General features: G+C 40.9%; 1 protein-coding gene across 1 annotated transcript in view; it reads right to left on the reverse strand.

Moving 5' to 3' along the window:
- The window catches only part of plxna1b (plexin A1b), a 172,264-nt gene that overhangs the window by 122,706 nt on the left and 32,371 nt on the right, over positions 1 to 17,187 (reverse strand). Inside the window, exon 2 of the mRNA XM_066662771.1 lies at positions 14,441 to 15,815. Within this exon, the coding sequence (XP_066518868.1) occupies positions 14,441 to 15,616 (1,176 nt within the window). The 5' untranslated portion in view covers positions 15,617 to 15,815. The remainder of the gene's footprint in view (positions 1 to 14,440; positions 15,816 to 17,187) is intronic.

Below are 17,187 nucleotides of genomic sequence, written 5' to 3' on the forward strand. Positions count from 1 at the left end.
GAGACTTTGCTCCAGGCCAAATCACATCACCACAAACTAGATACCAAAAAAAGTAAATAATGCTAATGATAAGGCCAGTTCAGATATCTCAGCAATAACATCGGTCATCAGATCATTAGTAAGAAAAAAAAGTAATATTAATAATAATAATAATAAATAAATAAATAAATAAATGTAAGCCATCTATAATTAAGCATAAACCCACTTTAATTAATTTAGTAATCAATTAATGACTGGATGAAGGACACAAAGGGCTGGTCTTATGCAGGTTCTTAGAGACTTCTCTGCCAAACACAAGTCATTCCAGCCACCAGATGAAGATGGAAGAAGAATAAAGTATAGAGCAAAAACTAAAGCAGACTAAACACAGGCCAAATTCCATTAGAGGGGACGCCCTACAAGAACAAACCTGACTGGAGCCAGAGAGATATTTAAATACACAAACAGTGTTAACATCAAACCAAACAGTCACAACACAGTGACAATATGTGGAGATCAAATTGATCCCTGTGATCCAGAGCAAAATTCATAAAAAAAATATAATAGTATAAACATTCTATAGAAATAGCCCACATGTATTTACTTTATGGTTCCTTGGGATTCAGTGATTTGTGGTTGAACATGAAGTTTCTACTCTGCAGTCGCTCTTGTCTGTACAGCTCTCAAGGCAGCGGAAAAAACAAACACACACTGATGGAAGCATTAAGCAGAAAGGCTTGCTGATTCTCTGCGGCCAAAACTCCGAACACTCTGCGGAGAGGAAGCGGGTAACGAAAAAATAACTCACAAAAACACTCAAAGGGCTTTTTAAACGCAGTTAAACAGTAACATGATGTGATGAAATGCTTTGGCGGCGATCAACACTTGATCACGCACAAAAAACAAAACTGAATCAACCTCATCCCATTACGATCCTGATCCAATAAGCGTGATGAAGTGGAAAATTCTACAGTGAAAACGATAATGGTGTTTTCTATAGGTCATCTCATTTCGTGCGCTTTGAATGGATTAATCCAATCATGGCCATGCAATCGCTTCTGTAAAATCGGACACCGAGCGTGTGCGCCGCACTGCCTGGGAGCCACATTAAAGATGCTCTGGCCATAAACCCGGCTAGAAAAACCCATCCCAGTAAGCCACAGAACCATTCCTTCATCTTCAAAACCACACTAACCGTGGCGGGTGATGCAAACACACAGCGAGCATGTACAAAATGTTTCTTGATGTTTTACCATTAAAACAGATTTGCTAATGGCTGGTACATAGGCGGTAGGACAGGGAAGCAGAGATCTGTTCTCCCTTGTTATCGCGTCGATTTAAACTGTTGATTTTGCTAAATAAATAGTTGTTTACAAATGATATAGTCATAATATTAAAGAACAACTTCAACTCTATTAATCAACCTAGAACCGTTTTAATAACAGATATATTCTCTACTATTGGAACTCCATAGACCCAGTAGTGAGTTTCCTTCCGAAGATCAAGTCCAAGTTCAAATTAAAATCCAGTCATAAACCCAGCCCTGAAAAAATGAGGACAGCCTCTGAGCAAACTGCTTGTTTTCTCAGCTTCACCTACTAGTGATCCTCTCCTTTTTTGTAAAAACATCCCAAACTGTTCTGGAGAATTGATCCGGGATGCCAAAGGCAAACCCACTGACACAGTCAAAGACCCTGTAGTCTGGAGGTTAATTCTAGAGTCAAAGGTTACCTGGAAAAAGCAAAGCCACAGAAGAAACAACAGAATGTAGCCAGTTCTAAGTCTTCAGTTCTTTTCAAAAATGTTAACTGAAGTATCTTTGCCAAAACCTGTGTTATAAAGCAAGGCAAGATACTGGACGCTAATAACAAGAAAATGGAAGGCTTCATATTGGGTTTTGAAACACTACGGACTGATCTGGAACACAAACAATCCCTCCCTTACCACAGACAAAACAAATACACTGCTCTACAACAAAATGCTGGGGCTTTACCGTCCTCTAGCCAACAGTTCACACTGGGCATATTGACCTTAAGCACATCTTCAGCTGCCCCAGAGCATATTTCATTCCATGCTTTTTCTATGAAGATACACAACAAATTGACACAACAAGCGAACAGCAATCACTGCTTTCCATTAGCAGTATACAATGAAATAAGTAGTATTCTAGCACAACAATCCTACAAAAGTGCTCAGAAATCTCAATTTCAAGGACCATGCTGCTCAATCTCAGACGCTGCTGTGATGTGTCTGGCATAGGCTGTACACACTCTGTTAGTCACACTTAATTATCGCACTCATAAGATCAGTCAAAATAATCACAAATTATTTTTGTACTGGATGAGCATGTCACATAGGAATAGCAGAGTTCCAGGCATGTTTTAGGCATCTTTCTGATTTCTCTAACTGGTGTGTGTGTGTGTGTGTGTGTGTGTGTGTGTGTGTGTGTGTCTGTCCTATTCTTCTGTGTGGAAAAGTGAATAGGAAACTGCTATCCAGAAGCTTATCACTACACCTGCTTATCAATGCACACAATCAGAATGACCCATAAAAACATACGCACGTGGCTACCCGCTACATTCTTCTCGCATAGACCCTTCAATTTTTCCTAGTTCCACTTTCTCCAGCACCCTGTGTGTGAGTGTGTGTGTGTGTCCTTTAAGCTCATGCTCACAGCCCAAGCTCACATTTAAAAAAAAAAAAATCCTTTTCTCTTTCCGTCTCTCCTCCCCCACCTCTCCTTTCTCTCTCTCCTAATCCGTCTAGAGGGGTCTCTACCTCCTAGCGGGAAGAGCAAGAAGAAAGGGAGTGTAAGAAAAAAGAAGCAAAAGGAGGAAAGTAGGAGTCAGCTGGGTATCAATTCGCTTAACAAACGTCCTTTCTCTCCCTGCAGGCCAGGGGCCAGTGTTACCTTCAGAGAGGCACAGACACAGAGTCAGAGCCAGAGTTCAAATAGGCCCCCAGTCACCGGTTTCTCTAGAAAGGCCAGGTTAGGCACAACTGTAAAATAAAACCTATGGTTCCATGTAGAGACACAGGAAAACCCTTATTTCCTCATCTCATAGAATATTGAAAAATTAAGTGTTTTCTGATAGTAAAGCCAAAACATGTTTTTTAAAAAAACACTAAGATTTAAAATGTGCTACTTATTGTACGCATCAAAAAGTATGCAATCACACTCAAAGCATTCAAACACTCGACTAATCCACAGTAAGAAATGCACTACCGACGATGTGATGACATCACTCAATGATAGTATGTGCTATTTCAGGACAGATTTGTTACAGCCTTATACTATTACACCCTACTACACCAGTAGCTGGTATCAGATCTGTGCTACTGTAGTTATATGTATACAGTCATCAGTGATCGGATTTAGAGTATTTACTCTTGCTTTAGAGAAACAAAGCAATATTTGGAGCTGTGCACACAGTGATCAGATTCACTACAAACAATCAATGTGTAAAAAATATGTTCAATCCTCTGAGCTTACCATTTACATTCCCTTATCCTCCTTTCCCAATCTGAGCAATCAGACCTTAAACCAGTGAAGAAAGACAAAGAATGACAAGCAGAGCACCCAATTTCCCTTAGTCAGGCCCTAAAGGCTGCCAATACAATGCATTAGAGGATGAAGCCAACGGAATACACCGCAGGTAGCAGAGTGGTAAATCACCCTCTCGGTTCTGGCATTCAGTCAATGACTCTCTCTCTTACACACACACACACACTCAATGTGAGTTACACACCAGTACATCACTGGCCTAAAGCCAGACTCTGCTATTGTACCACAGACTTCTGGTCAAACCATCAAACCACAAACACACACACTTAAACAAAATCACACTCGCACACAGAGAGGCAGCCAGAGGACGTGAGCAGTGTGTGTATCAGGTAAAAAAGCAGCAGTGAGAATGATAAGTCACGCCTGAACTCAGAAGGATTAAGTTGAAGTCAAGAGACAGCAAGTATGTGAATGAGTGTATGTGTGCACATGTGTGAGTGAGTGAGTGAGAGAGAGAGAGAGAGAGAGAGACAACGAACAGAGCTTTAGTCTCTAATGTGTCAAATATAAACTGACTGTGTGCTGACAGAGGGCAACCAATGACTACAGATTTACCAGATTTACACACACTGATTAGATTCAATGAAAGTGAGTTTTTGTGTGGTTGTGTGTGTGTGTGTGTGTGTGTGTGTGTGGGAGAGAGAGAGATTGTATGTGTTAGTGTATGTCAACATGTATTTGAGGTTGTAATTTATAATATGGCTGCAGAGAAACGTGAGAAATGAGAGAAACAATAATGAGAGTTTAAAAATTTTTTTTTCTTACACCTACACACAACAAGCAATACAATATTTCTAATCATTTACACAAAGCTAAGAATTCAGGGTCATACAAAAATCAGTGATTTACACTTTACATTTGGTCAGTGGGTTGAACAGATGTTTTGATTTGATCGATAATTCACACTGAATTTTGACATGTAATCAATGCAACCCTGAAGAGCAGATTTTAGGTGATTCTGATCTTTATCCCGTGTTACTCTGTTCATGTCTACATTTATATATATTTATTTTCCCATTAAAAAAACATTTTATAGAAATAATTAAAAAATAATAATAATAATTGAATCCCAATTTCTACAATTTATAAGCACTCATGCATTAGCCTCCGCAGATATGTATACATTGGTAAACACCTAAAGCAGCCAAAACCTGCTAGTTGTTCCAAATTCAGTTGTGCAATCCTATAATCTAAGAACAACCTGACAGTTTGCCCTGAAGTACAGAAAGTTACTGAAAAATAAGCCTGGAACTGTAAGAGTTAAATAACACGCAAGATCTCAGATTCAAGTGTAAAGATGTGATAAATCCCTCTCTCCCTCACACAGACACACAAAGCACAGAACTCAAAGCATTCAGATTGTTCCAATGATACTTGTAGCTGGCCATAGTCACATGACCAAAGAAACATTCTGAAACAATGGGTCTGTCCCAATACCCAGTGAGCTGTCTACATAGAGAGAACTTTACGTCACAGTGTGCACACATCCGACATGTACGCTGTCCCAATTTTTTAGACACCTTAAACATACTGCCTACTGAGAAACCGTAATCTGGCTGAATTTTAGGGCAGCATCCAACAGCCCCTCAGCTGCAAAATCAATCCCATGATACAATGCAAACACAACTGCTGTCTATTTCGCTCTTCTTCCAGAGTTTAAGTAATTATAACTGCGATAAATACGTGAAGAGCAGAATCCATCGTGCCGAAGCGCTGCTAGCTACCGCTGAGGTCAGTAAACACTGGTTGCATGCAGTGGGTAGGAACACATTGTGTTCACAATCAATCTCTAAGAGCAGCAGTCAGAATGCTGCCTACATAAACAGCAGCCTATGTAGTCAGTGCCTACTTAGGCAGATCACTAGGTTTTGGGACAGACTTAGTGTGTGTGAAGGGAAATGGGTGGTGGGGTTTAGGGGTGCACACACAGGGCCAAGTGTCAAAGCCACAATCACTGGAGGAACTTTTAAAACCTTAAAACTAAACTTGCCATTGGGCCTCCTGTCAAAGTAAACAGAAATAGCAGCATTCAGCTATTCATGTCAAATTCAGCCGAAAGCAAACTTCATTCTTCTCATCATTCAATCACTGAAATGTTAAGCCTCAGTTTTGATGTGGAAATGACTCTCAGTTCCTCAGTTCTGTGACAAGAAGCAAGGTTCTTAATTCTACAATGTAAAGTCAGAACAGATTTTTTTTAGTCCAACAACTCTGAATGACTTTGTCTTAGCTAAGAACTTAACATGGTGAGTTTCTAAGCGTTTTCTAGTTATTATGTTCTACGACAAAAAAGAAGTCTTTCCTCTGCTGTGTCTATTAGTCCATTGATGTTCACAGCAGCTGTGTTTTCATACGGAGCTATAAATTATACGAGAGTGACGGTAGGCAAATTAACTACAGACAATGTGATCAGAGTTAACCTTTTGTTGTCTTTTATTCATTTCTGTATTTGCTCTTCTGTGCGTTTCCATGTTACTCTGATTATGATATCCCCTGATTAATGGGCATGGCCCGTTTTCTCAATCAACATAATTTCAAAAATCATCTCATGATTGAGGAATGCAGATAAAGAGAAGTCTGAAGACATCCACACATGCAAAGCCTTACTCTAATGTGTATATGTTTGTGTGTGTGTGTGTGTGCGCGCGCGTGTTCGCGTGTTCGCGTGTGTGCACGCGCGCGTGTGTCCTGTTCTGGCTAAGGCACAGACTGCTTATTATGTGTCTGCCCAGGAAGGCCGAGGACTATAAATACACAGCACTAGAGCTGTTAGCAAATACACCTGGCCACATTATATACCAACCCCCCGCACCCCCACACACACAAACTTGCTGCTTCAGTCCAGATATGTAGTAAAACACATTCCGCACACATTCAGTAATTCTCTTATATCTTTACTAGAATATTTGAAGCAAGTACAAACAGATAAAACTCTCACTGCCCGGTAAAATATTTCACACCAGTTTACAGCTATATACAACCTCAATCCTACACAAACACTCTGCTGAGGCCTTTCAAAAGACCCCTGTGTGACATAGTAGCAAGAGTGAGACTGCAGTGTGTCAAAATTTAGTGTCAAAATTTCACTGCGACTGCTGGGCGGTATACCGGTTCACACCGAAAACCTTTTTTTTTGGTTATACGAATTTTTCATATACCGGCCACACCAGTTTAAAAGCCTAACCAGGTTCGGAACACAGCGCAGTGACAAATTGTTTCACAGGGGATGTTTTTCATTGCTGTGCCGCTAAACACGAATGGAACGGAGCACAAGTATTAGTGGAGTTGAGCACAGTGAAAAAGGACAGGGGAAGTTCTGAACCAGAAGTTATACCAGACATTTAAGTAGATGATGATGACCCAGAAGAACTTTTGCCAAAAAAAGAGCAGTGTCTGTTGTCTGGAGGTATTTCAGGTTTTGAAGGTAAGACATGGACCAAACATGTTTTTCTACTAGTTAAAGAAACTAGTCCACACTTTGGCTACTACTGTGGAGAACTGTGACTATTAAACTAGGACTTTAGTTAAGGATTAAAAACATAAAAATAAGTCTAAGAGAAAGAAGTCAAGAAAATGCCCATATCTCAAAAACTATTAAAGTCTTAAGCCCTATTCAGATGGAATTGGTTTTACGTGGTAATGCAATTTTTTCACAAGACGTCAGTAATTGTTATTTTTTCACCGCAGTTTCTTATCCAGTGTGAATGCACCATAACCGAGATGGGAGGGGCTACTTGATTCACTCACTGCCATCACACAGTGTAGATCATATGCAGCAGAGCTAGTGGAGTATTTAGACTGTCAAAACTGTTCTGAGATAAGCCCTCCCACCAAAAACATACAGCCCTAAACGACTGTGTTCTAGTCCTTTATAACAGATAACGGACGAGAAGGTGGCAAAAAAAAAAAGTATTAATCCATCACACAGTTATCATAAACGATTATATTATAAACCGTTTAATGTTAAAGACACACGTTCATATCACGTATGAAGGCTACTAGAGTGGACAAAACATACCCACAAGTCATTTTGTGGATTTTAGCATGGTGCATCGTTCAGTCGCTGAGCTTTTCCTTAAACTGTATATTTCATCACTAAACGCCTCCTTCAGCTCCTCTGTTCTGGAGAAAATCAGCAAAAGAAAGAAAAAAAACTCCTTTTCTCCAGGATATGACACAATATTACCCAACATTTCAGTTCAGACGGGATTAGTGTAACCTGGGGTTATTTTTACTGCTTGTTTTACAGTAGGTAAAAGGCTCAGGAATCTTTCCTGAAACGGGAGCACGCACTCCAGAAAAATCACCGAAATGGTCTATTCAGACGGGATTAAAACTATTGAGATACTCAGGCAATAATAACAACTTTACATCCACAGGAGAGAGAGAGGGGGGGGGGGCAGTCCGAATAGGGCATTACATTATTTTGGTTTTGCTGTCCTCCTAGTTTCACTGACAAGGCTCATACTCTAAATACTCTCAAGTATAAAAGCTGGGATATTTTTTTCTAGTATTGCTGGGACCTTGTCCGTATCATTTTTTGAGCCATGCACTATTCATATTTGGTTTTGTGATTGTGCTTCAAGTTTGGAAATAGACTGTTGGCATTAACTTTGGTGGCTGAAACTATTTGCTGTCAGCGTTTACATTTGACTTATGTTCAGTGTCGTCTTCACTAAAATCAAAACAGAGAGAGAGAGAGCATTTTTCTTTGGTACAGGATCCTCAAGTTGCTCGGTTGGCCTCAGTTTTTAGGTTCTCCCCCATGTTGCTTCCATATGGCAAACTGGATGTGGTGGTGCTATAGTTTAAGGGGACAGTACAGCAGTACAACTCGGCTGTAGCCAGTAGAGTGCCTTAAATAAAGTTTCACATATAGACAATGAATAAATGAATGAATAAAGAACACTGGTTGTGCTGCACATTTTCACTACCCAGATGGTTTTAGGGATGAAAGTATGCAAAACTTTGAATGTTAAATACTTAATATAACATCAATAAATAATAGACCTGCATTCTAAAATTAGGCTACCCAAGTTAAATTTGCGCTATTCCACGTCACACATTACATCACTCGACTTAAAATATGAACAGTACAAATGAGGCCACTGTGAGCTTGTTTCTAAAATAAAGCCATGTGGAACGACAGCGGTGCTGAAGCTGAGCTGAATCTGAAGTGTCTCTTCTTGCTGCTGAAAGCCTGTGGCTGGAGGCCGCTGGTGTTTACTGCTTCGGATCTACATGCGCTTCACTGAGCTGTGTTCCCATGGAGGGAAAGTCCTGGTCCTAGCTGTGACATGTCACCACGGTCCACATGCTTCCAATTGCAGAGCTCTAGAGAGTGTTTCAGCCCAAATACAGCCTGCGGAACTGACACTGTTCTGGAATCAAATCACGCTGAATAACCATTTCAGCTCCTCTTTTTAATGTAATTTTTTTGTGCAGCCAGAGCTCCAACTTTTATTCAAAGTAATAACAGTACAAAGCCTTTACGCTTTATTCCGATTTCAATCTGTTCCTTATCCATCCTTCATCCAACTTGGGCCCTAGCTCTCAGATACAACTTTCCTTGTACGGTTTCTCTGCTGATTGGAGCTACTAAATCATGGCATGCATTCCACACTTACAAGGAATATAATATTACAGTGGTTTCTACTCTAACACTGCAGTATGTATTAGAGGCATTATTACAATAATGATTAACACATGTCACACTGTACAGCTGTTGTTGGTTCTGTAGTGTTTGAAAAAGGAGATCAAAAGAGAGGGGGAGAGAGTGAAAGAGAGAGAGAGAGAGAGAGAGAGAGAGAGAGAGAGAGAGAGAGAAGGCAAGAGAGAGAGAGTAAGCAGGCAAGAGACAGAGAATGCGAGAGAGAGGTGAAAGAAGGCAGAGAGTAGGTGAAAGGCTGAGAGACTGTGTGTGTGTATGCACACGAGAGAGAGCGAGAGATGGTGTGCATATATCTGAGAAAGAAAGATGGAGAGAGAAAACGAAAGACAGACAGATACAGGGCGAGACAGAAACAAACAAAAAAGGAAGGAAAAGAAAAACCGTGAGAGAGGGGGAATTGGAGAGATAGATAGAAAGAAAGAGAGACAGAAGAGAAAGAGCGAAGAGTGTGAAGGGTCCCAGCTGAGTCTGAGTGTGGGAGAATGTAGAGGGCTGAGAATAGAAGAGGTGAGACAGGCATTTCATCTTTATGACTGTATGTGTAGGAACGTGTTTGTGAGAAAGTGTGTAGGTGTGTGTGTGTGTGTGTGTGTGTGTGTGTGTGTGTGTGCTCACGGTGGTGTGAGATAAGCCTGCATCAGTGTGTGAGTGTAAAGTATGGATCTGAATTCAATCAAAGGCGTGTAATCTGGAGTGTTTAGCTGAGCGGCGAACACGGCCTGTGTTACAGAAAACCATTTAACAGATTAAAACTCCAAATCTGCACACCAGAGAGTGTGTGAGAACCAGATAAGCACTTCGGCAGCCACTCTGAACTGAACACACACACAAATCTGCTGCCTCGCTCAACTGCCTTGTCATAGAAATTATGATGCAAAGGCAAAAATACACATACACACACCTCTCTAATACCCTTCATACCCCATCTTTCTGTGTCCCCATTTCCAGTAATGGGACTTGTCAATGCATTTCTGCCATACGAAGGTCATGTGTTTATTTCTGTTAATAAACTAACAATGCCTTCCTCTGGGTGAGTGAGGGAGTGTGTGTGCGCCTGCCTGAAGGGTCCTGGGAGAAGGGTTGACAGAAGCAGGCAATTAATCATGTTCCACTGCATCTACTGTGCACACCTGCACACACACACAGTCGTCCCCTGTATTATTGACTAGTGACCTTCACTAAACAGAGGCCAGTCTGGGGTCATACCAGAGTCACAGGTTCAAGCATGTCTACGGACCACAGCTTCACCCCTGACCTATTGACTGAAGTATTTATGACCACACACCAAAGACTAAAGCATGTGCCAATATGCATTTGTTTGGTAAAAAGGTTTCAATGTGGAAACATTGATAAAAAAAGATACTCATTATGACTTTGGGGAGTCAAGGAGAGGACACCACATTAAGGTTGCAGTGTCCTCAGGGAAAGTCCAGCCATTTTACTTCCTATAAAAAAAAAAAAAAAAAAGAACAGTAAACCCATGCGCATTTTATGTGTAATGGACAACGTACATGCAAGGTGTTATAAAGAAAAGCGTCACCAAAAAAAAGAAATCCACTACAAAAGCCTACCAGGCAATGCTTTCATAATGATTTGGCTTTGAAACCACATGAGGTATCTTTAAAAGCTATGAAAAGCTTTATATGTCTGATTCCTATCACTGCCACTGTAACCAGTTATGACTCAGTTACACAATAACGGCAAATTTCACTTCTAACCACTCAGTGCCCTTAATCTTAAAAAAAATGTGGAAATACACTTTAAAAGCTATAATACCACTGCACCATACCCTTATTACTATATATCTGTTATTTGCTGTTTTAAGCAGTATCAGAAATTCCTAACAAATGCATAAAGTGAAATTGACCAAAATGGTTTCAAATACAACCAAACTCCATTAAGCCACAGTGAAAGTTAGAGAACTGAAGGTTTTCTCCTCCATCTGTAAAGTTGGAAAGCATTCAAACAACAACCTTATTCAGTTCTTTGTATTTGTATAAAAATAAAACATATCACATCTGATCATAATTCTTCATACAGTAATGCCTGTCTCATATCTGTAAACCAGCTTCTATTGCATTAGCTCAGAGGAAACACGTTTGGCTTGTGGTGAGCACATTAGCTTGTGGTTACAGAGGCACGTCTTTTATCTGTGCACATCTCTTTGCTGTCAGTGTGTCTTGCAGAAAGCAGTTAGTAATCTGTTGCAGTGATGGTTAAGGTGATATCTCTGTTTCTATATTCCCATGTTATATTTAAATTTAATTTAAACCTAAATGTATACTTTTTTTTTTGCCTTAAATATACTGACCTGAGATGTTACCACGTTCAACATCTGAAGAGTCATTCCAATCCAAGGTCCTAGCTCTGTGACTTTGGTTGGAGACATCACGCATACATTATTAGATAAATAGTTGGGCACGCCTAGTCATAGACAGTTTCTATTCTAAGAGTGAAGGTATCCAAATTATAAAATGACATATGGCATTGAGCAGTGACCAAAAAGCTATTTTAAAATCTTAAATCTTAGGTTCTTTAAGGTTACCCCAATTTTCCTTAATGCAGTTTCGGCATTCTCTCAAGCAGCTTCATTAAGAACGAAGAGGAATGCATTTCCAAGAGGCTTGAACAAATTCCACATATGAGAAGACCTTGCTGAATCTTGTTGCCACTCGCTGTTTGGGTAGCATTTCCAAAAGTATATTATTAACTATTACAAAATTTAGTTTTGTAAATAAATGACTGTAGACATCAACCTTACTGTTCATGTGTCTCAGAAAAGGTCAGAATGTCTTTGGACATTCTCCTTGCCTATTGGGAATATTACCCAGTCCAGGATCAGTCATTCCCTTCATGCATTACAATGACACCACTTCCAGGTCTTTATTAGTCAGTTATTGAGCTGAGGCATCAAGAACTACGTGACAAACATCTTACTGATAGACTCTCTGCCTCATTTTATTAGAAATACCTATTTGATAACACCCACCAAATAGAATGTGATGCTACTTTAGACTTCATCATACACCATCACACAGTTCTTTCCTATGTCAGTACAGACTCCTAATGACAGACTGCGGATGCACACTGAAACTAAATAAACAACGTGTTTTCAAACCCCAGGAAAAGCAGAAGGGTTGGGAAAGGGGTCGTCTTAGTGCTCAGTTAAATCAAAGTCGCTCAGAGAAAAAGAGTGAGTGAGAAGAAAAGAGATTAAGAGAGTGAGCAAAAGAGAAGACGACAGCCAAGCCCAGGTCTCGGGGGAGTCCGATGGCAGAGAAGATGAGATCAAGATTCTCTAAATGAATTAAGAGAGTGAGCGAGGGCGCGCGAGAGAAAGAGGGACTTGAGAAATCTAGTCAGCCGAACTAATGATGTTCCTGTCTGACTGAATAATGAAAGGAGAGAGAGAGAGAACAAGCGAGAGTGAGAGAGAGAGAGAGAGAGAGAGAGAGAGAGAGAGAGAGAGTGCAAGCTAAGTAAAAAGAACAAGCACTAGGAAAATGTTAGAGTACAGTGTATATTGCTCTTACCGATGACTCTGTCCATATCAATGTCCCTATGAATAAATAAAACTGACAAAAATCACCCTTTAGGTTAATCTCAGCCACTGCATCCACCCACGCTTTCCCTCTGGATGGCAAACTCCACCTGCAGGTGTCTAATTTAAAACGACAGAGCTCAAAAAAATAAATCACAGGACTGCATAAAAGCCCAACAGGTGTGGGCAGCAAAACATGACAAAGGGAAAACTGAAAATATAAAGGCTCTTTAAAAAGCGAGGAGGCGACTGCTGTCCCGATCACCCAATGAGTCCTTCACTAAAAATAAACAACATTCGCTGAACTTGCTATAATGAAGCTCAGTGAGGTCATTCTGAGTAGGAAGGTAAGACTAGAGGCAGGTTATTAAAACCAGCTTGAAATCACAACTCCTTATTCACAACAGTACATGACCTAAAGTCATGGCTTTGTAATCCATTTTCAGGGGTGTTGAGAATATTCATTTGAAAAAGAAGCATACATTATAAAAGAACAGCTGCATACTGGGCTAATAAATAGCAGCAACCACTGAAGAATGCAGGAGAGGTGGTGGGCAGTAATCCAGTTTTTCTGCTGTGGGCAATTTATTCAAAATTATCCAATGTTAGTTTTGTATTGTCTCTCTATCTCTCCATCTATCTCTACACAGTCCAGTCATAATATTACGACCCCCTCCTTGTTCCTACACTCACTGTCCATTCTCTCAGCCAAACTAACCATACAAGAGCACTTTGTAGTTCTACAATTACAGACAGCAGGTGTGATTTGCATGGTGGAGTGCTGCACGTGATGTGGAGGTGATGTGTTTAACGTGCTGCACTGGTAGGCACAGATCAGACACAGCAGTCCTGCTGGAGTTTTTAAGGCCCTGAGAATAGTCCACCAACCAAAAAATACAAAAAAGTGTCCACTGATGAAGGACTAAAGGAGGGTCAACACAAACTGTCTGTGATTTACATCTACAAGGTGGACAAATGAGGTGTAAGTGTTTAAAAACTCCAGCAGCACTGCTGTGTCTGATCCACTCTTAAAAGCACAACACGCACTAACACCACCACGTCTGTGTCACAGCGCTGATTATGATGCACCACCCTAATCATATCAGCTTTGTGGAAGTCCTGTGGGGGTCCTGACCACTGAAGAACAAGAAAGCTAACCATGTATTTAGAGTAACCTACAGACAACCGTCTGTAAGTGTAGAAGTACACAGTGCTACTGTATATATCATATATATAATTGTCCTAATGTTAATCAAAGCAAGGCATTTCTAATTTAGTTTTAAAGCCTATAATGTGCAAGTAGGAGCAACCTTAGAGCACTGTCACTACAAAAATGTTAAGTTCTTCCTTTCAACACTACATTGCCAAACAAGGTGTAGGTCAACAACTGCACAGCCAGGGGAAAAATAAACATGCTTGTGCAGTGAGCAATCTTAATTACTGTCACGTTCACCATTATCGAGACGTTCTACCATATTAACCTTTAGTCTTTTCGAACACCACATAAAAAATTAATGCTTCTAGCTTATTGGAAAACTGATTTGTATTTATTGGACAATGATTTCTCTACTCCTGCTATGCTAATGGAGACAGCCCCTCAGAGAGCAACCACCCACACATCCATCCATCCATCCATCGAATCAATGATTATTTCCATGCAGTATTTCCGACAGCAAGATCTTACCGAGTTGATGCACGCCAGTTCCTTGTTGAGCAGCCATGGCAGAGACAGTTTGCCTTCTCCCCTGTAGCAGGACTGGATCCTCTCCTTGATCTTTTCTTTAATACGCCTCAGCGTGAAGAGGCAGAGAGCCGACTCTTTCGGGGGCTTGGCTCTGTTCTTCTGGCCCTGGGAGAAGACGGTGAACAGAATGTCCTCGTTCTCAGACACCCCCAAAGAGTTGGCCAGTTGCTTTCCCGGTTTGCTCAGATAGGCATCCTGGATCAGACGGTATTCCACGCCATCCTTAGTGCAACCAATGGGAAACTCCACGTAAGAGTAGAACTTTGGATCGTCCACACAAAGGCGCACAATCTTGGAGGTGAAAAACTGCTCTCCGCTGGCATCTGGAGAGGTCAGCTGGGTGTCCAGCTGCAAGGTGAGGTAGTACACAAACTGCTCGCTGCTAAAGCCGTACACGTAATAGATATCAAAGGTTGGGAACTTGGACAGCGTGTCTGAAGGTATCTTGAGCTGCGACGAGACAAACTCATCCTGGTAGACGAAGCTGAACATGTCGGCGTTCTCCTCATTGGCCATCAGCTTGCGGCTGGAAAGGGTCGGGAAGTATTCAGATTTTCCGTCGATGGGAGTTCCGATGAAGAGCTTGCTGCGAGATGCTTCCGAAATGATGACCCCAGACATAGTTCCAGATTCAGCCACACTGGACAGGTAGTGCTCCTTGCGGTGGTGAGGTTCTCCCAGTTTAAAGAGGTCATCCAGCCGCAGGAACTGGCAGATGCCTTGTGAGGTGCTTCCGCAGGCGATCAGTCGATTCTGACTGTAGTCGACCAGCAGCAGTTTGTTGACGTTGTTAGTCTGGGACAGTTCATGTGGACAGGACTGTACACTTGGCGGGGGGTAGCACTTCTCATTGTCCACTACCGGGCCAGTCATGTGACTCCTCAGTTTGGTAAGGTTGCTTGAGAGCTTATAGATCCAGTTAACAGCACCAACATACACCTCGCCAGTAGTGTTATGAATGGCCAAGTGGGTGAGGCCCCATTCTGATGGAGTAAAGGTTTGGAAGGGCTCTTTAGCTCCTCCACTGGAAGTAAGGAAGAGGGAGAGTGTCACTAGCCCAAATAATAGCACTCGCCCTGGGCTGAGGGCACAGTGTGGCCCCGGTTGAGGCCACATAGTGGGTCTTGTCCTCACAGGAAGATCGGGTCCTCTTTCTGAGTCCGTCGTTCCAACCTGTAGCACCTTGATTTTTATATCTATTTATGAATATTCAGCCGATTAGAATGGGCAGACAGTGTCTACTGATCCTTCGCCTTATCTCCTCTCAAAGCTGTCATTTACTGCATCATTTACATCAGCTCAGCAGCCAGTGGGCCTACAAGGCAAGAAAAAAAAAAGAAAAACATTATGAGTACAAATGGAACACTTACTATTGATTATGCATCATACTTGAAAGGCAGAGAACGAAGAGAAAAGTTAAGACGACCTCATCTATGCAAAATAAATGGCTCAAAGTAATGTGGTCAGATGGGGCGAAACCTTGACAACATTTAATTACTAAGACAAATGGTCAGGAGGCTCAAGATGGATTAAGAGAACCACTGTACACAAACTCATCATTGGACACCAGTGAAACAGCAGACGCTTCGTGGGGCTCTCTTCAATGAATTCATAACACATCCATTATATCAAAGTGTCTGAGTGGAGCTTTTTGCAGATTAAGTATTTTCTCCCTCCCTCTCTTTGTTTCTCTCTGTCTCTCTCAGACACAGACACACACTCCATGCCTCAACAGAGTGGTACGGAAAAGACAAATGCTACTGAATATGACAACTTACTAGTTTTTAATATATATACATTTTAATTACATTTATTGGGTTGAAACAGAAAATTCTGCTTAACATTTGTAGCTTTATATATTTTCAAATAAATTATTAAAGCAAACTAATTCAGCAGCTACATAACAGAGCATAGGTTTGGGGGCAGAGGGAGAATGGAGACAGCAGGACACTGAGCCGCAAAACTGAGAATTAAAAATAGGCTAAATGAGGACACACAAGATGAAGTTTTCTTTTTATTAGTCATTTTAGTAACAGCACTTCACTTAGTCTAGTTTGGTTGTTATTAGTATGAGTAAAGAGTAAGCACATTAGATTCTACAATTATATCAATATTTGTATTTGACATTGAACTCCTTATGAATTACCACGTTACTCCAGCACACACAGCTAGTTTTATTTATTTATTTATTTATTACAGAGGTCTACCAGGGATTGGCTGGTTTATTATGGAGTAAGGGAATGGGTGGGAGGGAACTTTGTGGGTGTCCACTTCATCTTGTATCCATAATTGTCATTTTACTCTGGAAAACAATAAAAAAAAAATTTAAAAAATAAATAAACCCCAGGCTAAGCATCAGCCCCAAGGAACAACAAAATCCCTAATCTATTACATCAAGTTTCCTTACCAAACAATGTTGACTCAGCAACAAGCCTGAATCACCAAGCAAGTCATATCAGTTCCCAAAGTCAAATCTCTGTCTCCATATACTTCATCCAAATGGAATGGCTTTATCCATGACCTTGTCCAATAAATCTCTTCCCCACCATTCCCAGCCCACCACAGTGCATTCAAAGTGCAGGAGTATTTCTGTATTTTAACACAGCTTAGGCTTAATTCAACGGTGACGCTTTATTTCTCTGTCACACTCAGAAAAACCATAGGACTATAAAGAGCCAATCCTCACC

This window comes from Hoplias malabaricus, chromosome 3 (assembly GCF_029633855.1).
Source record: "Hoplias malabaricus isolate fHopMal1 chromosome 3, fHopMal1.hap1, whole genome shotgun sequence".
NCBI lineage: Eukaryota > Metazoa > Chordata > Actinopteri > Characiformes > Erythrinidae > Hoplias > Hoplias malabaricus.